The 21,609-nt window shown below is 39.0% G+C and overlaps 2 protein-coding genes across 3 annotated transcripts; both read right to left on the bottom strand.

Annotated features, from left to right (window-relative positions):
- Nucleotides 1-754: 754 nt before the first annotated feature.
- Nucleotides 755-4,606, bottom strand: LOC104870599 (olfactory receptor 2B6). Of its 2 annotated transcripts, XM_019209336.1 has the most exons (2): nt 3,686-4,606; nt 755-772 (listed from the first exon to the last, which is right to left on the bottom strand). In XM_019209336.1, the coding sequence occupies exons 1-2, from the start codon at nt 4,604-4,606 to the stop codon at nt 755-757; spliced, it is 939 nt and encodes a 312-aa protein (XP_019064881.1). The 2 variants fall into 2 exon arrangements, with proteins under 2 accessions (XP_019064881.1, XP_010634572.1); XM_010636270.1 differs by lacking the exon at nt 755-772 and having other exon boundaries at nt 3,665-4,606.
- A 14,513-nt stretch (nt 4,607-19,119) lies between these two features.
- On the bottom strand, nt 19,120-20,076 carry LOC104870631 (putative olfactory receptor 2W6). Its single transcript, XM_010636317.2, has one exon. It carries the CDS (start codon nt 20,065-20,067, stop codon nt 19,120-19,122), a length of 948 nt encoding a protein of 315 aa, XP_010634619.1. The 5' UTR covers nt 20,068-20,076.
- Nucleotides 20,077-21,609: the final 1,533 nt, after the last annotated feature.

Here is a 21,609-nt window from a genome sequence, read left to right as displayed (position 1 = left end):
TACCCCTATGGAAAAAGTATAAATGAATATATCACTCATCTTATGGGAATTCATGCTTTGCTGATTAAAATGGGAAAGAACATAAGTGCCAGATCATTGGCTCTGTAACAAGCATTCAAAGCTTTATTAAATTGATCTAACAAAAGTGCTATTATTTAGCCCAGTAGCTGTGGCTGAGTCTTTTACGAGGTTAAGTCTGTAGACTTAGAACAACATAAAGTTACATTCTCAACTATCAGTTAATGTTTATGTTCATTTCTATAGTAACAAATATTCATATTTTCACACAAATAGATACAGAGATTATATACTGGAATTTAAGAGAGAAAGTGACCAGTTGTTTCATACAATATGAGAATGGTATCCATGTACTTCCGCTTTATACACACATCATATCCTCTTATTCATATTCCCAACCCCCAACAACGCTAATCTGTTCTTATCTATAATTATGCTGTTTTATAAAAATTATATGTATTGGGCTGGCCATTTAGCTTAGTGGTTCCAGCACCTGCCTCGCAAATGCAAGGACCTGAGTTCTATCCCCGGTACCAAACAAACAAACAAAAAAGAAATTATATGTACAGAATCATGTAGTGCTTAGTTTTATTTATTGTGATAAATACATTTAAACCATTGTAACCATTTTAAGGTGTATAGTTCAGTGTAATTAAGTATATTTAGTGTTATGTAATCATCACTATTATCTCATCTTAAATCTTTCTCTTCAGTCATTTTGTAGATCTGATATTCTTCATTTTTTTTTTTCATACTGGGGATTGAACTCGGGACCTTGTGCTTGTGAGGCAGATGGCAGAACCACTGAAATAAATTCCCGGCCCTCCTCATTGTTTTGATTTGCAATTTCTTAATAAGATGGCACTGAATATCTTTTTACATGCTATTAATTACAATTATGTATATCTTATTTGGTAAATTGTCAGTTTGGATATTTTGCCCATCTTTAAATTAGTTTGTTTTCTTATTGTTGAGTTTTAACTTTTCTTTGCATATTTTATATAAGGTCTTTATAAAACATATTTTGTGAATATTTTCTCCCAATCTGTGGTTTGTCTTTTTGCAAAGAATAAGTTTTTACCTTTAATAAATTCCACATCAATTTTTTCATACATTGTGGCTTTAGTGATATAATTAAGAACTCACCACTAATGCCAACGTTATACAGATTTTTCTTCTATGTTTTTATTCTAGAACTTTTTAAGTTTTGCATTTTACCTTTAGATCCATGATCTATTTTGAATTAATTTTTGTGAAAATATATAGCCTGTATCTAGTTTTATATTTTTGCGTGTGAATGACCAATGGTTGTAGCACTAATTGTTGAACCAATTGTTGAAAACATTATCACTTCTTTTGAATTGTCATTATCCCTTTGTCAATAGTCAGTTGACTATACTTACATAAGTCTATTTTTGGCTTTTTATTCTGTTCCATTGAACTGTGTATTTATTACTTTCCCAATACCAGGTTGCTCTGATTTCTATAACTTTATATTCAGTCTTCCAACTTTGTTCTTCTTCAGAATGTGCTCAATATTCTAGATCTCTTGCCTTTCTGTTTAGTCTTTAGATTCATGCGGTTGATATGTGAAATGTCTAACTGGGATTTGTTTGAGATTGCACTGAATTTGTATGTCAGGGTGGGAAGCCTTGTTACCTTAGGAATACTGATCTCTTGATCTATGAACATTGACTATCTCAACAACACGGTCAAACAACAGAAAGTAAATGACAACAAGATTACACACACACTCCTTTCAAGTACCCACGGAACATTCACAAAGCATCTTAGATCAGGCTGCAATAACAAAGTACCACAAGTTGGATAGTTTATAAAAAACAGAAATTTCTTACTATTCTAGAGGCTGTAAATTTGGATTAAGGAGCTGGTGATTTGGTGTATGATAAGGACCTATTTTCTGAGTCGTAGGTTGTGCTTCTCAAGTACTTGGCAGGGTCTTGCCCTGTGGGTAGGGGTGGAAATGGAATGACTGCGCATGTGTACAGTCTCTGGGCGTGATGAAAGGGTTCCACAAATTGTAGAATGTGGTGATGGTCACTCAAGTTTGTGAGTGAAGTAAGACTGACTGAAGTGTGTAGTTGAAATGAATTATGCTTTCATGTGTGATTATATTTCAATAAAGGGATTTATAAAGGAAAATATATATTGAGATAAAATAATTACTAAACATATATCTGATAAAGGACTTATATCTACAATATGTAAAGAACTCTTTTAACTTGGTAAGAAGATAAACAATTCCATTGATGAGTGGGCAAAATATTTGAATATATATTTTACCAAGGAAATATATGAATAATTAATAAGCACATAAAAATGACCTGATGCCATTAATAGTAAAAAATGCAAATTAAAATCACAATGAGATACTATTGCGCATGCTCTAGAATGACTTTAATCAAAAGACTGAAAGCATCATGTGTCACTAAGGATGTGGAAAAATTAGAACCTGCATGTTGTTGGAGAGAAGGCAAAATGGTACAAATATTTAGGAAAACAGTTTGACAGTTGGGTAAAAAGTTAAACAAGACTTAACATAAAGACTAGCATTTCTCCTATTACATATTTGCTCATGAGAAATGAAAATATATATTATACAAAATATTATATATGATTTTCCACATAACTATTATAACTACTAGAGTCTGGGAAGTCCAATTTAGAAAAATCATAAGATGATTAATGAATAACTGTATACATTTACCCCAAATCACTAAGCTGTAAAGCCAAATTAATACTAAATTCCTCATCTAGAGGATAGAAGTTTATGTAGCTTTGAATGTCTATAGATAGCTGATTCACTGTAATCTTTAATTAAAAATTTTAATGCACTAGAGCCTTTGGCTTCAAATAATTATTTTTGTTCCTAAATTAAATTCCTTCTACACCTGTACTCATAGAATCACATTCTCTTGTGTTAGAAATGATCTTACAAGTCAAATAATTCAACCACCCTTCTAGTATTTGAATGACATTAAATTTTTCCAACAAAGTGGTCACACTGAAAGTTATTACTCAGAGAATATTGCTATTTATCAAATTGAACCATTCTATTTTTTTTCTGCACTGACAGTGAACAAGTCCTTCCATACACGGGGATTTAATAATCCCTATGTGACTTCTCTTTTTTAATATAAGCCATATAAATCGAGTATAATTCCTCTTCTACATTTCTGTAAATGTTTGAGTGTATCCATCATTTCTCTTCCATATTTTGGTCTTCAGTAATAATTCCAAAGCACTCATCAGGAGCACTTACAGAGTGTGCTGCAGGCTCCACCCAATGGATGGTTCTACTAAGAAAGATGTTCTACTAAGTAGATCTACAGTAGGGTTTAGAGTATGGTAGTTTATATGAGGACTTAAGGAATTTGGCTCAGGGTAGGGTCTGCTTTTTTCAGTGTGTTAAGAAAATACCTAAACACTTTCATCAGTGCCTGCTCAGGCTTGGGTTCAAGCTTGCAAAACAAAAACCAAACCAAAACTAAAACCAAAATAAAACACCCAAAACATGCAGCTAGCTAGGTTCCAGAGAGTTCAAGACATTGTGTATTTTTTGATTAGGACAAGGGGAAAAGGAGAAGACCTGGGGGAATCTTAGAGACCATCATTTGCACACTCCTTATTTCTTGATTAAGAAGACTCTTGCAATCAACCTTTTAAAGGCTTCCTTTATCTCTTTGTTCCTAAGCGTATATATAAGGGGGTTCAGCACTGGCGCAATGATTCCATAGAAGAGGGAAACCATTTTCCCTCGGTCTTTGGAGCTGGATGAAGGTGGCTGCAAGTACATGGAGATGGCTGTACCATAAAAAAGTGTCACCACAATTAGGTGGGAGCCACATGTTCCAAATGCTTTTTGTCGGCCTTCAGTAGAAGTAATTTTCAGGATTTCTCGGGCAATAAAAGCATATGATACAAGAATGAGAGTCAGAGGTATCAGATGAAAGAGCACACTCACAAGGAAGAGCTCTGCCTCATTGGTTGTGGTATCCACACAGGACAACTTGAGCAGGGCAGGGACCTCACAGAGAAAGTGATGTATTACACAGCGGCCGCAGAGTGGCAGCTGGAGGGTGAGGGTGGACAGCCACACTGAGTTACCAAAGCCAGTGAGCCAGGATGCAGCTGCCAGCTGCAGGCAGAGCCTCTGGTGCATGATGACCGAGTAGCGCAGAGGCCGGCAGATGGCCACGAACCTGTCAAAGGACATGACCGCCAGCAGGACACACTCAGTCGCCCCCAAGGCCAGAAACATGAACATCTGGACTGCACAACCACTGTAACTAATGACTTTCTTAAGGCTGCGTAAGTTCACCAGCAGCTGTGGGACTGTGCATGTGGTATAGCAAAGGTCCAGGAATGACAGATTGGTAAGAAAGAAATACATGGGGGTGTGAAGTTTGGAGTCCAGACGTGACACTAGAATAATAGACAAATTCCCAAAGATGGTCATGAGGTAAGAAACCAAGAAGACCACAAAGAGGGGGAACTCCAGCTGTGGTCGATCTGAGAAACCCAAGAGAACAAACTCCTCTATGATGCTCTCATTTACACAATTCATAGTCACTGGTTCAACTACTGGTTTCCTAAACATTCAGGAAGTCAGTTAACAAACATTTATTAACCATTTCAATCACTTGCATTCATTTTACTACGTGTTTGAAAACATTTACAGGGCTGATATTGCTTATAACACAAAAAGTACACAGATGAAAATGTTCATAATTACCTAGGTATTTCTAAAATTTAATCTTTCTATATCTGATAGCCACACTTCAGAAATGAAAGCCAAAATTTAAAAAGTAATTCCTGATTTAGATAGCTTTTATATAATTTGTTCTTTGATTCTTTGTTATTTGGTTTATCTTTGTCTGCTTTATTTCCACATACATAGCTATTCTCAAGAAGATTCAGTCATAAAACCTACTAAATTACTGTTTACATTTTAGTTATTTGATATAAGGAGATTATTATCTTGACTTTGAAACAATTAAATAATTTAGACTACCCGCAAAAACCTATGTGGATAGTTTCTAGCATGCTATCAGAGACATTTCAGAGAAACATATCTTTTGCCTTTTAGAATCTCATGTAATTGAAATAAAAAGATGATAGTAGCCTGATATTTAGAGCCAGAACCTAGGGGGCTCATGGCCCTACTATGTAAGTGGTTAACTTCATCATCCTGGGGACATTTCTTATTTTCAATGGTTTCAGTGCTCCTTGATTGTAAATGAACATAATAAGCCTTCTGTGTACAGTGGTGCAAAGTGGCGAAGAAAGGAAGTCTCGTTATCCACAGCCTCTGAGGTGCTCAGGGAGGAATTGCTTGTGACTTTCAAAACTCGAAATGTCCTGGAGTTACCAACAAAAACCCATTCTGAGAATCAAAACCCACCTTCCCACTCCCCCTACAATGCAGACTTTCAGTCTCATAAGGGAGGTGTGAAGAATAAATGGGATGATTTATGTGAGTTGCTGAGCCAGTGGAATCTAAGTATCAGAAGACTGCTCTGTCTCAGGGCGGAGATTGCTCAGAGCCCTGCATTCGCTGGAGGCACTGACACAAGTGAAAGCCACCAGCCGAAAACTCACCTACCCCCAAAGCATCTGCCCTATGAACACTACCTTCTATTATTTTATCTTAGTTTGTTAGTATAGGAATGTGAATTTAATGATTGGAACATAATTTTTGAATTATTATTCAAGTGTATTTTGATTTTCCTCATTTATTTTGCAGTTCTCAATATAGCGGCAGCGAAGTCTCTCACAGTCTGTCAAAAAGTCCCCTTGTTATGCAAATGTCAATAAAATAAAGTATGTGATGTGAATATAAATTCAGATATAAATCTGAATGCACAAGAATAATCAAATGTTCAAGGGCAAAAACAGGTTGCTGAAAATGCATTTAGCATGCTTTCATGTTTTTATATAAGGAAATATAATGAATATCGGTATTTAATTTAGTATAAAATTACCTGGAAATATTCAGGAGTATTAAAGGCTGTTACCTCTGGGGAGTGGAAATTGAAACAGAAAGTCAGATTTTAAAATTTAACATTATCTCTGTTATTCTAGTTTTTAATAAATAAATATACTACTTTTACTATTAAAATTATCAAATATTATATAATAATAAGTATAATGGAGGTCAGAGCCTATATTTGACTATAAAGATGAACATTGCCTTAGAATTAATACTATAAAAATGAATCTTATATGAATTTAGCCTTTTTTTTTGTACTGGGGATCGAACTCTGGACCTTGTGCTTGTGAGGCAGGTGCTGGAACCATTGAGCTAAATCCATGGCCTGATATGGACATTTTAAAAAGGCTGGATTCTGAGAGCATTGAACATTTTACTGGCAAAAAAGAAAGGAAGGAGGGGAAGAAGAAGAAGGAGGATGAAGAAAGAAAGAGAGAAAGAGAGAGAGAGAGCGAGGGAGGGAGGGATTTTAAGGAGGATGAAGAAAGAAAGAGAGAAAGAGAGAGAGAGAGCGGGAGGGAGAGAGAGACAGAGAGAGAGAGAGAGAGAGAGAGAGAGGAATGTCATGCATACAAGGAATTCTGGAAAGCAGAACAAACGGAATTGGTTAGGAAACATTTCCTAACTTTGCATGAATTGCTCGAATGTTGGAAGCTGTCTTCAAGTCTGCATAAATAATGCTAATATCCTTGGTTCATACCAAATGTTGCTGTATTACTCCTGCTGTCCCAACATATTTGCTAGTCAAACTCTTCCATCCTTAGAAGCGCTCTTGTTCAGATGATGTTATAAGGTCTCCCTAACTGTCGTATTGAAGAGTGAAATACTTTGCTGATTATTGCTCAGGAGTACTTCACTGCTGAGGACTCTGAGTGCTTTCTCCTCCTAACCTATGCCAATGGCCTCCTGACTAGCCCTAGTCCTGTTGTTTCTCCCCTAGAATTCAGCCAAAAGATTGATTCTCCAAGAAGCCTTCACTGTCTGAAATGACAGAAGAATCATTCAATTTCTCATTGAGGTTCAGTAATTTAAAAAGCAATGAGCTTATTTTGTTATTATCAATGAAATGCATCAGGATGGAGTGCTGTTGTGGGTAATGTCCCTCCATGACCCACAGCAGTCAAGGCTCAAAGTAGGAAAAACATCAAGATTGGTAAAGGTGGGTGGAATAGCAATGGTGACCACAGGCCAGTGCAGAACAAACCCTGGGGAGTGGGCAGAGCTCTCATTTTTCATATTGTGCATTGCTCACTTTGGGGGCAAATTCCTCCCATCGTTCAAACACTCAGTAGCCTCAGTGTACACTGAGTGCAAGAGAGAAATGGGGGGGGCTTTTGATTAAAAAGTTGAAGTATCATTTTGTATTGAGAAAGCTTGTCATTGAATTGTTATTCTTATCTCTAACATTAAGTGATTATTTACCTGATTACAGCAGAGACCTCAGAAGGCCACACAGTCCATCCTCAGCTCTGGAGTAGAATTCTCTTTGCAGCAGTCTCAGAGAATATTATTCTCATTTTTCCCTTGGTCAGCACAGGAACATTTTAACAGGACAGCAACTGGGTTACAACCATGGATAAGAAAATGTGTGCTTAAAAAGCAGCAGTTGAAAGGAATTTTAGAACTTTTTCTGCACTTGTACATGACTTCAGATATTTCAATTTACCTTGCCCCAATAAATACAAAATCTCTTGCCTGTTTGCCTGTATGCTGAGTGACATTATATTTGCCAGCTACACACTGGAAGGTCTATGAGATTGGAGGACTCGGAATGATGAAGTTCCACAGAATCTTAGAAACTTCTGTTTAAATTGTTACTATGGAAAAAGCGTTGAAATACAAAAACAAAAGATGACTATGGTTGCAGTTGAGATCCTGTGGCTAAGTCACTGAACAACTGGGCATGTTGCTTGGTAGCTTTGGAAAGCCCTCTAATCTGTAACCCTGGAGTTTTCTGTTTTCCACTATGTAAAAATAATGTGCTTCTAAGTTTTCTCAAATTATTGTGCTTCTGTGAATGTCTGGACAGCTTTTAAATACTGCATCTAACTCCCATCTTACTGCTGGAGAATAAGAATAAATAATACAGTTTTGTTTCATATAACATTACTATCTGGCTTCAGGTATACCAGAAAATTTGTCAGTATTTTTACCATTTCATGAAAATTAATTTTGCAGTCAGGAGTCTAAATTTAGGTTGAAAGAAGTTATTTCACCACATAACAGATGGAAGTTTAGAACCCAAGTCTGTTCTGCTTTTATGCTTTAATTTTCAATAGAGAGAACAAATAAATGCAAAGAACACTGTAAGGCAAATAAAGGAAGATATGAAGCTGAGGCTGAGTCACATTTTTCGTAAGTGATATAATGATAACTAGTCCATAAAATGAGTGCTCAGAACAGTACAGTCAGGAAAGTCTTCCACATACCTCCATCAAAGCCTTAGAGATAGGGAGATTTTAAGAAACTAAAAGCAAACAGAACTGCTTAGAAGCATGTAACTGCAACATCCTCAGGAGTATTCAATTGTAAAACCGATATGATAAAGTTTGCTCAATTTTCCCTCATTCTGCCCTTGAATGGAAAATTATGAGATCTTCACTCAGGATTAACTCAGAAAGCATAGGAATAAAAACAAAGTACAACAAATGACAATGCTTCCTGGTGTCGTATGGGAAAGTCTTAAGGTACTGCTGCTCCTTTAAGGATCTCTTCAGGTTTGCAAAATAACTGAGAAGGAAAGGGAATTTATTAATGCTGGACATACTCTGGCTGGAGGGTAGCAACCCCATGTGACTTACGGTGATTGATACCCATTGGGAGAGAGGCAGGAGGTCTCTGTGAACTGTATCTCATTTTCCACTTAAGTTTGCTCCACAGTAACCTTTCTCTTGGGACTGTCTCTCTAACTTTTTCAAACACAAAAGGTAATGATACTAAAATACTTTGTAAAAAATATATATATAAAAAAAGAAAAACGGATTTTTGTGTCATTCTTGTGAGAATTAGCTTCTTTTTGTAAGAATTTCATTTGCTCTGAAATTCTAGCTGAAGTCGATGCTGGTATTATAAAACAGACTTCCATTGCTTATGTCATTGAACATTTTATTATCGTGGTTTGCATAAAACAGTTTTATTTATTATATAGCTAAGTAATTATTTTCTTTCAAAGATTTTGATTTTTAAAGCTTTAAACTCTCCTGTCAATGTAGTTTCCTAAATATTTTTGCAAGTTTAAAAGTGCTTAATGTTTTAATATTTTTTTCTACCCAGGATCTACTTTTGTATTTTCTAATATGTCTTTACATATTAATTTTTGGAGAACTAGATATGAGAAAAATGTATCATGAAAAAAAGGTTAATGTGTATTATATATACGAAGAGTGTTATTTAGCCTCAGGGGGAAAATGCCATAAAAAATGAACATACAACTCAGAATAGCAAATCTACGTGAGAAGATTTTAAATTTCCAAATATTCAGGGAAACATACTGATGTAACAATGACAAGTCACCTTTAAGTTTGAAAGAATAAAAGGTAACTAACAGGAACTTTTATTCCTAATGTTGCTGAAGGAAAAAAGGCTACTCTCACAAATTATGTGTATAAACCTGTTCTTTTTTTCTCTTTTTTTGGTACCAGGGATCGAACTCAGGACTTTACACTTGTGAGGCAGAGAATGGAACCAATGAGCTAAATCCCTGGCCATATGTGTAGAAACTCAAGTGTCACTGGCTTCTTAGAAATAAATGGAATAACTCATTTTGAAACAACACTTAGGCCCATTTAGCTGGTAACACCATTCCTAGAAATAGTGGAACAAATTCATGGAAACTTAGCCTGTGGAAAAAATGTAACCTAATCGTATGTAAAACAACCAAGAATTTTTACTGAAGTAATGTTTGTAGTGGTCAAAGATGGGGAAAAACTTGCTCACTAGATAGGGATAGACTGTCATAATTAATCTGAGCCAGAAGGTGTGACATTGCGGAGTGAGAAAATAAAACAAATAATAGAATATTAATAATAATAGAATATTAATTATAAAACAATGACGATAAAGAAGCTGTGGTTTTTTTAATAAAATGGAGTACTACTCAGCCATAAAGAATGAGAAAATAGTCATTTATAACTAGGTGGGATGCACATTGGGGCCATACTCAAGTGAAATTAATGAGACACATGTGTATATATAGAATAGTTTCTCTGGTGTGAAAATGAAAGTGTAAATAAGAATCAAAATGTATAATTGATATTGTGTAATAGGAAGAAAAGGTCTAAAGGAATAGGGGAAGTGGGAGGATAGGGGAAACTCGAGAAGGGAAAAAATATGAGAAAAGGAGAAAATGGAAACAAAGTCTTTGTAAATAGGGGAAGGTAGAGAAAGTCAAAGGGAGGGCAGGGGTATGGGGGAAAAAATAAGAACCAAGACACATCATGTAAAGGAACAAGATCCCAATGATGGATGTAACTGTATTGTATACCTAAAATATACCAATAAACTTAATGGAAGAAAAATAGCTACACTTTTAAATTTCATTCTTTGATCTGGAAAAAGTGTAGAGAGGTAAGAAAAATTTCCTTTAATTATCAGAACTTGTCAGAAAGCCAGAGATATACTATGAAATCCACACTCTGGTTCATTTAAATTTAATTTTCCCTCCCTGGCTGGTGCTTAAGGAAGTCTTGCCAACCTCCTCCCACCTACCCTCATTTCCCAGAGGGCTACTTACTGGCATCACTCTCTCACTTTGTGGGGAACAGTTTTCTAGAACAATATAATTTAGTGATTTAATTTCTGACCATCTGATCAGTTACCTCTTCTGTATCAGAATAAAACGTCTGGCCGCAGTATATTCTAATGACTAACATTAGAGGCTGGATCCCTGTGGGTTAGATCCTGTGTAAAAGACTGAGTGGAAGAGTTCAACATGAAACACCAAGTGGTGAAAACTTGAAACCCTAAGCAAAAATCTGAGGCCTGTGGTCACAGACAGTGTTCAGCTGACAGATCAGAGCATCATGACTACCTGAACAGCATGTGAAAGAGAAACAAGAGAGGCACTGGGCTGGGTTGTATGTGTGCACAGGTGTTTGTATATGGTTTAACTGTGGCTGAAAACACAATCTGCAGATGGCAAGGTTGAGGGAATGTGTAGATGAAAGCAGGATTCCCACTCCTCTTTCTCAGCTTGCATTTCCTCTTTGTGATGGGACTGTACAGGAAATGATGAGATTTAGCATATGCAGGTTCAGATAAAATGTGGGGCCTTCTTTGTTTAGATAGATGGGTTCCCATGAATTGATATTATGACTCATACAAATTTTAATTAATGCCCTAGGAATTAGGGTGGGTGTGGTTCTGGAAGGTTTTGACATTGCCATTTCTGTAATCCTGGCATCTAATCCCAACTTAGTGGATATGTGAGCGCTAGCTAGGCCCCTCAAAGCATAGCAATTAAAGAAAGATGGTTAGCACATGCTGAAAAGAAGTGGTGATTGTGAGCCTCCTTGTCTTGTTCTTCATTTTGCCCTTTGATTGATGTCTCCCACAGGTTTCTTATAGCTGTTCTTTAACAGCTAAGGGAGTTCCATTCTACCGCAGGTTGTTAAGATTTTTAAAAAAATTAATGGAGTTTGGATTTTATCAAATGCTTTCCTAAATTTAGAGAATTTTTCAAATTTGATAGTAAAACAAACTTTTCAAATGCTACAAGACTCTATTCTTATGACAAATCTCCCAAAGTTATAATGTGTTATAGTTTTATACACTATATTAAATTTGTTAATAATTGCCTAGAATTTTTATACATATAATCTTGAGAGACTGCTCTCTAGGTCCTTTCAGGTCTCTCCTTGCTCTCCAGGTCCTTTCAGATTTGGTATCCAACATATCGTGGCTCTATGAAAGAAGTCACAAAGTTGTAACAGTTACTTGCTTCCAGAGTAATACTGTGTAAGAAATAATCATAAAGTCTGTGAGGCATATAAAAGCAAATCTTTTTTTGTGTGCATATCCTTGGATTAGATGAGTGGTTCCACTCCTCAGGCCTCACTCCTATGTCTATCAACACTCACAGTTCAAAGCACTATTTTTGCTGACCTTGGGTCTCTCCTCAGTTGAGCATATTGGGTCAACCTGGCTCCAGGCAGTATCGTCTCAGCTTTGCCATTCTGAGAGTGTTCTCAAGGTAAAGTCAGGGGATCATGGACAAGAACTGGAAGTATTCAAAGAAAAAACTGGAATATTCTGTGGGCCAAAGTAAGTCACAAAACCAATCCAAATTCAAGGGGTCAGGAAACAGATACATTTGATTGAAAGAGCTGTAACATCATAGTGCATATGGCAGGGACATAGCATTGAGTGCAAAATTGGAGTAACTTTTGCAATTAATATTTCACAGTGAATAGTATTTCCATATGAGAAGTCTGTTTACTTTCTGCCCATTCCCAAGTCTGTCCAGTTGTAGCATCATGCCCAAGGTCTAGGATCCAGGTTTGGCTGTAGCTCCTCTCTGCAGACCTACAGTAATGGGCACTATGGTGCTCCACCCAGATGATAACTTTGGGGCCAACACCCTCATTCTTGACACACTGGCAACATTGATGACAGATGACTCACATCATGAGAATTTCTTTGGGTTACCAAGGATATAAGTGCTCCTGAGTTCAACAAATGCCCATTCTCTTTTTCCTCTACTGGGAGACTCTGAGAGGCCGTCCTTTCTGCGCTCCAGAGCTTCTCAGAAGATTATCTGAATTTCAGTCTCCACTATAAATGTGTTTAGAGTATTCCTCCAACCTATTTAGCAATCTGTGGGAGACTGTCAATGCTAAGAGGGTCCCCAGAGCAAGAATGACTCTTCAGGAGGTTCAGACTGCAACACCAGCTTAGAGTCCCACAACATTAGATGGGATTACATGGAGTCTCAGGGAAGCTTCCATGGAAGAGCTGTGGGGCAGAAACAAGAGGATCCTACAGCCACCAGAAATAGAGAACTACTGCATGTACTTTTTATAAATTCAGTTTACACCGTGCAATCAGGCACCTGTAGAAAATGGAGTCTGACCAAGTGACAGCAAGTGACCATGAAGCCAGAACTTCTCATCAAGAGTTGGGTTCTTCCCAGAGTCATTAAAGTTAAAATTCAATGCAGTATCTTGTGGAAATGGTATCTCTTGGCTCAGGTTCACAGGCAGGGTTGGCAGTGAAAAGTCAGCTGAATGAACACATAGCATGAACCCCAAGTCATCTGCCAGTTTCCCACCGGAGTCACTCATTCAGGTCACTATGTCTGCCTGTGGCAGAGAGGAGGTGGTGAGGGGCCAGCAGAGGAGAAAGTCCATATTTAGCTTGTGAGTGGTCTTTCCAGTGTGTCAACCTGTGCTAGAAATGGATCACAGCTATACCAGAGCAGTGAGTGGCTGGGAAAACCCTGGGGAGTGTGTTGTCCATACACTTTTTGGGAAAAGAAAAGTGGCCTAGGAGTGAATATAATGGATGGTGGAAATGGCCTGTTTGATTAATTAGGGAGCAAGAAACAAGTGGTCTAGAGCAGAAATGTAGGTAAGCCACAAGGAAGAGAGCACAGAGCAAAGAGCTTTGGATTGCATCCTAAGGCTGCCATGGAAGTTGCACTAAATGTGCAGGTCGTCATCTAAGCTAGCTAAGATCAGCCAGCCTCTGTCATTAGTCACAGCTGTGCTGGCACAACAGACTTGTATATGCAAAAGTCCTACTTGTAAATGCAATAACAGTGGAGGCAACACATCAGCTCCCACTTACCTACACCGAGTAGCAGGCCGGGATCCAACTTGGAGTCAAATTTACCACTTTAGATCCTATCCAAGCCAGAAGAGGCAATAATTTAATTTGAAAAGTGTATACGGAAATATGCTGAATTTGAGTCTATCTTTCTGCACAGAGATTTTAGTTTTCATTACCACCTGCACTAAGGTTTGGAGTTTGATCTACTGGCAAGATATTCCACACAACCTATGTCAGACCAGCAGAACAGCTTGTAGAGAAGAAAGTATGGTGGTGGGTTAATGGTTACCTGGCTGTTGGTTACATCATGTATTATAGCACCCAGAAGCTGGTATCCTGGGAGAGCAGTTTATGTATTTTGAAAGGCAGACTTTAAGGACCACTTTGGATGTCCACAGCTTTCTGTGGGGCTTTATCTCCAGTGTACAGAATGCAGGAATGCAGGAACCAGGAATGGCTGTACTTTACATCACAGTGATATATTCAGTGAATTTTTGTTTCCTATCCCCACAATTTGGGGTTTTATGGGTTATGGGTGCCAGAGCCTGCAATATTGTTCATGCCCAAAGCATGCTGTGAGCAGTGCAGGCTGCAGAGTAAACTCACAGTAAGAAGCAAGTCTGACTGAAGCTCTATGACTCACAGAAACAGCTCATGAGCACCACGCAGCTCAACATGACCTCCCCACCCATGGTCACTGCTGAGAACAGAGTGACGGCCTGTAAAGATGTGGGGCTCGTACAAGGTAACATCCTAGCTCAGATCAGAGGAATCACACCCAAACTCCATCCCCACAGTCAGTGCCTTCCCAGCTGGAAGGACAGTGCTCTAATTACAACCATGGGTTTTATCCATCTTGCTTCTAATTTGACTTCTCTTTAAAGCCTTGCCTGCATTAGTTTCCATGGTAACTTCATGTACTGCACATCTATACATGTATTGCACCTTTACCCAGGCTGATGAATAATAAAATTTGGTGGAAGAGAAGTCCCAGTGCCTTTTGCCAAAGGAGCATTGGCTGTTGCAGTTCACACTTTCTCTTTAACTCTGTCTGAAGTTTTTCTTCAACCCTGGGCAGGTGGGGGCTAGAGACTCACTGCAGGAGTCTCTGGCATATGAGTATTGTTTTCCACTTTCAGCAAGGAGCACAGCAAGAAAGCTTCTTGAGCCAAAGGACTGGTGGGCAGAAAGTGGAGTCATTGTCTTGGCAGGATAATATACCCTACCATCCAGGGAGATACAGCTGCTGCTGTATAACAGGGACTGGAAATAATATTTTGGGCACCTAGATGATCCACTTTGACAACTGTTGGCAAGACCTTGTCAAATTTGACAGTAAATGGACAAATGAATTCAGCCCAGGGGTCTGATGACTACAGCTGAGTCCCACCAGGAATGAGAGTTTGAGTCACACCACCAGTTTAAGTCCCCAAGATCACTGAAGGTAAAAAAAGATCTGGAAGGGATAATAGCTAAGGTATGAAGCACATTAGTTGGGGCTTCTAAAATAGCTCTCATGATGGAAGCTGTTGTTTATCTCACTCATCTTCTAAGTTTTCTCCAGAGAAAGAAATCCTATGGCATCCTAGAAGAGCAACTCCAAGAAAACAGATGGAAAATGCATCCAGCCAGTCCAAGAAGTAGACTTTGGCAGATGCTGTGATATTGCCACCCAGCCCTTATTAAGAAAAAAAAAAAAACATATTTAGAACTGTCAACTTTCTTTAAGGATTATCTCTGTTGAAGGAGACAAACTTGCCTACAGTCATTCCTTCTGGGGGAAGGGGCAGACACTGACCAGAATGGTCATATAAAAGCCTGGCATCTTGGGCTGAGGTGGGGACAATTTTAAAGAGTTATTTCAGCATTAAAGTTCCCTCAGGATCTGCTGGGATCTTCTTCAGAAATGTATTACTGTCGCGAGCCGGCGACGCAGAGCACTGTCCAGCAGTGCCTCAAACCTGAAAGAGCAGTGGGGTGGAGATGGGGCAGAGAGAAAGGAAGGACGCCAAGACAAGAGTCTGATCAAGGCGACGTTTATTGCCGGCAAGCACCGGCCTTTTAAAGCAAAAAACCACGAACTATTATGGGATGGGTTTACCATAGTAACTGAAAGGACACACAGGAAAAGAGCAAACAGGTTCACCAAAACAACCCACCGTGAGTAGTAGTAACCCGGACAACCACACATCTAAAGGTCAGAGACAAGAAACTGTAACTTTCAGGAATTCCACAAAGGAAACACTCTACCTGCTAAACTGGAGAAACTTAACACATATAGAGTTACTAAAGTTAACAATACTTACAACCAATACTCATGATCCCCACATATTACAGATCAAACTTTACCTTTGTCCAGTCTTGTTTCCCTTCACCAAGTGTCTTGTAAGGATCACCCCTGTTACATCTTGTGTCTAGATGTTCCCCCAAAGGCTCATGCAGTCATAGGTAAGGCTTTTCAGAGGTGGCTCAATCTAGGATGTGTGATGCTGGAATACGGATATATAACTACTAAATTAGTCCACTGATTGGTTTGGCACAGCTCTGGTTCTGGGTAATGGGAAGGACCACCCTGGGTGTGAGTGGGCAGGTAGCCTGGAAAGGATGAAAGGGAGAGACAGGCTGCAGATCACTAACAAAGCCCATGCTACACTACTATTTTAAAAGATTGCCTTTTTTTTCAAGATGCATAACTAAAGATGAAAAGCAGAATTTTGCAATGACAAAAAAGTCAGCCTACTGAGAAGATATAAGGATACTGTGTACTTAGCTGTTTATACTTAACAGTCTATCCTAGAAATCTTTAAACATTGGTTCATAAAGCTCTTCACCCTCTCTTCATATCTGTGTAGTAGTCCCTTGAGTATACAACCATTGCCCTATGTACAGACATCAAGATTGTTGTCAGTATTTTTAAATGGTGAGAATGCTTTATTGAAGGATACATATGGTTAGGGTAAGTTCCTAGACAAGGGGTTGTCAGGTGGAAAGATGAACACACATTTTTCTTTGGACTGCTTTGCATTCCCAACAGCCTGGCTCCTACTGTTTAGTTTTCGGGCCAAGCCTCAGCTCCGAAGGCTTCCTTGCAGCTGGAGAGGAAGCTGCTCTCCACCCACCGAGACTCAGCCTCCCTTGTCAGCCCTGCCACACACCTGCCGGTGCTTCCTTCCCAGCCCCTCTGCCCAGGCCTTGCACAGCCTTCCCCATGCCTCTGCCGAGACCCTGTGCTGAGACAAGAGGGCAAACCCAAAGACGCTCTCCTTCGCTCCAGTGTGTTTGCAATTCCTGATTCCTACTTCTCAGAGAAAAAGCAACCAAGAGCCTGGAGCGCACTGCTTGCTCCCAGCCAGCCATTGCCAGCTCTGCGCGGTGCACCGTGTCCTCCCTCCTAACTTCCTTTCTGTCACACAGTCCAGTCAGGAGTCACCACCACCTGCTTTTTGCATTCACCAGTGGCTCTAGCAGTGCTAAAACCTGCGTTGGTTTTCCAGCCCAGTCTCTCTGGCCTGTTGGCCAATCTGGGTGTTTTTTCCTTCTGTTTCCATCCAAGACGCCCCTTGCAGGATGACCTCGGTGTCCCTTGGACCCTTTCTCTGTTCTTCCTCCCTAAACGTTGTGCTTCTCCTTTCTCTGCTGGAGTAGCTTCCCTCAGAACCTGTGGTGTTGCTGGGTGAGAGACTTTGTGAAGGATAAGTCAAGTTTTTAAAAGAGTTAGTCAAGAATTCCGTAAGAGTTTTCCAAGATGTAAGATATTAACTTGAAAGCAATGCACATCTAACAATACAGAAATGTAATGAAAGTCCTATAGTCGCTGCCCTCTGGAGGATGATTCTGAAGGATTTAGAAATGAAGAGGATCTTTTTATGCCAATAGAACATATAGCATAAGTTGTGTTTTGGTAGAAGAGATGGGAAATGCCAAGCCTTATGGGTCTCCAAATTCTGAACATTGGCATCAATTAATGATTCCTTTAATTAATATCGTCGTGGCTAATATCATGCTTAGTGTAATAAAGTAGGAAGAACCAAATATATTGTAATCATTCTGCTTCCTATGGGAATAGCAGAGTATCTTCCATAATCAAAACTAAACCAATAACCCATTTCATTAACTAGTCCACATAAAAGCTAATGTAATCTAATCTGTCCAGACAAAACAGAGCAGCTAATGCTAAAAAATAAGAAAATATGCACACTGTGCCTGATAACTGTGTATCTTTTGAGGAAAATTTATTAGGCATGTGGTCTATTTCTGGGACCTCTACATTAAAATGAACTTGCTTGAGATTTTTGATTCTGTCTAGCTCATCAGTCTAGCTCTTGCTGTCATTGATAGTGTGCTCAAGTATTGTGGTCCTTATTTGCTTGGCAATATTTTAATATAATATAGGTTTTCCAAAACCTGGGTTTCACCCAAATGATATGTCAGGTGTGAAGAAACACAGCTGCCTTTAAGATGAATTCATTCATTTGACACAAATCATTTGAACCAATTCCCTTCATTGCTGGTGAGGTACTGCTGTCACTAATGTAAAAGCGAAGAAAGAATAACCACCATTGAGAGAATAACCAATCATGAAGAGCCCAACAGCGCATCTTGTGGCTTTATTCCTCTATTCAAGATATCCTGATAACATGGAAAAGTAGAGATCAAATAATCTTCAAACAGTTTAAGAATACCCCTCAGCTTTCTCTTGTCATTAGCAAGTATTAACAAGAAATTCTTCCTTTTGTGTAAAGCACAAAAACCTCACAATCTTGCTTTCTATCTTTTCTTCTTTATTCTCTATTGCCTCAGACAGTCAAACATACCTGTCATTTAGCTCAATTATATGAATGACTCAAAATACACAGGATTCATGTGTCCATGGTGTTGGAAGTACTAAAGTTCTGTAATAGAACAATTTATTTTGGCTTTCATTTAAGCATTTGGCACTATAAAAGCACATTTAAATTTCTAGAAAAATGCTTCTTTTGTGCTACTTCCAAAATCTTTCTTTGTATATCTGTTCAGGACTTACTAAGTGTAAATTATTGGATAAAAAGTGATATAGGAACAGAGATGCTTAGTGTGTGCATTCACAGCTAGTGTTTTGCAAGCATAGGTCACTGTGTTATCCTGATTGGTGCCCTCTTGGTGGGAATGCTTGATTTAGAGGAATTTGAGAAGACACTATGACTGCATACTCAAGAAGAATGTTGCATTTTCTCCTAGGAGCTGAACCAATGTATTTCCAATCATTTTAAGTGCCTCTTCAGCCTGTGATGCCAGAATATTTCTTTATTTGCTAAGTCTGTCAACATATAAAGAAGATGCAGTCACTCCTTACTATCCTTCTGCACCCCATTCCCTATCACCTTCTTGATTGCTTCTTTCACATCTTTATTTCTGAGGGTGTAGATGAGGGGATTCACGCTGGGGGTTATGATGATGTAGAAAAGAGAGAGGAACTTGCCCTGGTCCTGGGAGTAGGTGTTTGCGGGCTGCAGGTACATGTAAATGATGGTGCCGTAGAAGAGCAAGACGACAATCAGGTGGGAGCTGCAGGTGTTGAATGCCTTCTTCCGCCCAGCGGCTGACTTGATTAGAAGTACCGCTCTTGCAATGTAGCCATAAGAGATGAGGATAAGAATGAATGGGACCAGGATGATAAAGATTGCCAGGGCAAAAGCCAGCGCCTCCAGGGCCATCGTGTCTATGCAGGCCATGCCAATGAGTGCTGGCATCTCACAGAGAAAGTGTTCCACCCTCCTGTGCCCACAGCGGGGCAACATCAGTGTCTGGGGTGCCATGATGAGAGAATTGCCAAAGCCACTCAGCCACGCCACTGAAGCGAGCTGCCCACAGAGCCGAGGGTGCATGATGACTGTGTAGTGCAGGGGTTTGCAGACAGCTGCATAGCGGTCATAGGCCATGACGGCCAGGAGGACACACTCCACCCCTCCCAGGGCTAAGACAAAGTAGAGCTGGATGGCACAGCCCACATAGCTGATGGTCTTGTAGGGGCCCCACAGGTTGTAGAGCATCTGAGGGATGGAGCCGGTGGTGAAACACATGTCCAGGAAGGAGAGGTTGGCCAGGAAGAAGTACATGGGGGTGTGCAGCCGTGAGTCCAGCACTGAAAGCAAGATGATAGTCATGTTACCAAGCAGAGTGAGCAGATAAAAGGTGAGGACCACCACAAAGAGGCTCAGCTCCAGGTGGGGACGGTCAGAGAAGCCCACCAGGATGAAGCCTTCAAAAGAACTTGTATTGTACTTTTCCATCACCTGCGACCGAACGTTTCCTGCTAGGAGAAAATGAATCCCTGTGAAGAACTCAGATATACAGTGCTATCTTAGAATGAATGACTGGTTAAATGGTAGAATGGAAACTTCCTCAGAAATGCTGCCTGCTTGCCCTAGAACATCAGTAGGTCTCTGAAGTCATCATGTAGTCTGAAAAGCACCATTTGGGGGGAGTTTTCAGGCTCCTGCCATGATTATGTAACAACATTTTAATCATTCCTTCCGATCTAGTAGGGTGTAAAATAAAAATTATTTCAAAATTATTCAAAAGATGGTTATTTTACTACAGAATACACACTCAGTTTTTTTCACTTTTTTTCTGTAACGAGGAATTGTCACATTCTTCTAGTCATTTGTAGGCCCTTGGGTAGGAAACGTGGCTTTTATCAGTAGGCCAGAGAATCAGATTTCCTGTTGGTTAAAACCTGGTTCTAAATATTGTCTCATCAGTGCTGGGAAAACTAGAATCATATACAAACTCAACAGGGTAGAAGTAATGGAACAGAATTTTACAAAGATAATTATGTCATTATTAACTGTGTCTAACCCCCAGATCCCATATCTTCTATTTGTGGAGGATGACCTTGTATCAGGGAAGATAATCACAAAGAACTGACACCTCACTAACCACTCTACCCACTTGCCTAAATCTTTGTAAAATTGTTTTATATGATTGAAGTACATTTCAGTCCTGGGATTAAGTGACTTTTCTGATCTTGAGACTGCTTTTCTGTAACTATAAAGAGGATAGAATAGAACCAATACCACTGGAACTAATAGGTAGCATTTTTTCATAGCCTTTCTCTTCCTTTTATCATATTTTATTGCTACAAGAAAACTCCACTTTCAGGAATACTACACTGATTGTTCATCTATCCTGATCTCATCAAACTAAATTTGTATCACCCATGATACTTCACTCTGTCAAGTACTTGACAATGGTTTTATGTCTTAGGGTGAGTGTACTGTCTAATGTAAACTAATCTAAAGCAGAATGCCGTTGATGAATAGTCTTGAGTATTTTCCTAGGAAGTTAGTAAAAAGTAAGAGCTGTACTCTTATTAAAAAGAAATGTACTGTATTGCTGAGGTACAATGGGGCACACAATAAAGTTCAAATTGACTGCCCTAAGAATGCTTTGCCAACATTAAATCATGTTATAGCATGTGTTCTCAACAACAGACTCTATACATTAAAACTTAGACGATTATTGGAAACGGAAGCATTGTCAAAGCCATAACTCTACAGGCTACAATAAGTTTCCACAGTGTTGAGAGATGGCTGGGATAAGATCGATATTATGTAGGTAGAAACCCTTTGATTTAGTAGCTGAAGTCCAATAGTGGTAATCAAGCTAGTACTGTTAATAAGGGCTTCCCCTCTATCTCTCTTATGAGATGAAAATTTAGAAAACTGATGGTATATAAGGTTGACAAAGAACACACAGGCATATGCAAATAATACCAAATTGATGGTAGTAGATGCCTCTGCTGAGGAAATTGAAACCTGCAAAATATATAT

The sequence above is a fragment of the Fukomys damarensis genome, unplaced genomic scaffold (genome assembly GCF_012274545.1).
Source record: "Fukomys damarensis isolate Sample0158 unplaced genomic scaffold, DMR_v1.0_HiC HiC_scaffold_10, whole genome shotgun sequence".
NCBI classification, from domain to species: Eukaryota; Metazoa; Chordata; class Mammalia; order Rodentia; family Bathyergidae; genus Fukomys; species Fukomys damarensis.
Note: the sequence above shows the minus strand (reverse complement) of the source record. Positions and strands in the feature narration are given on the sequence as shown.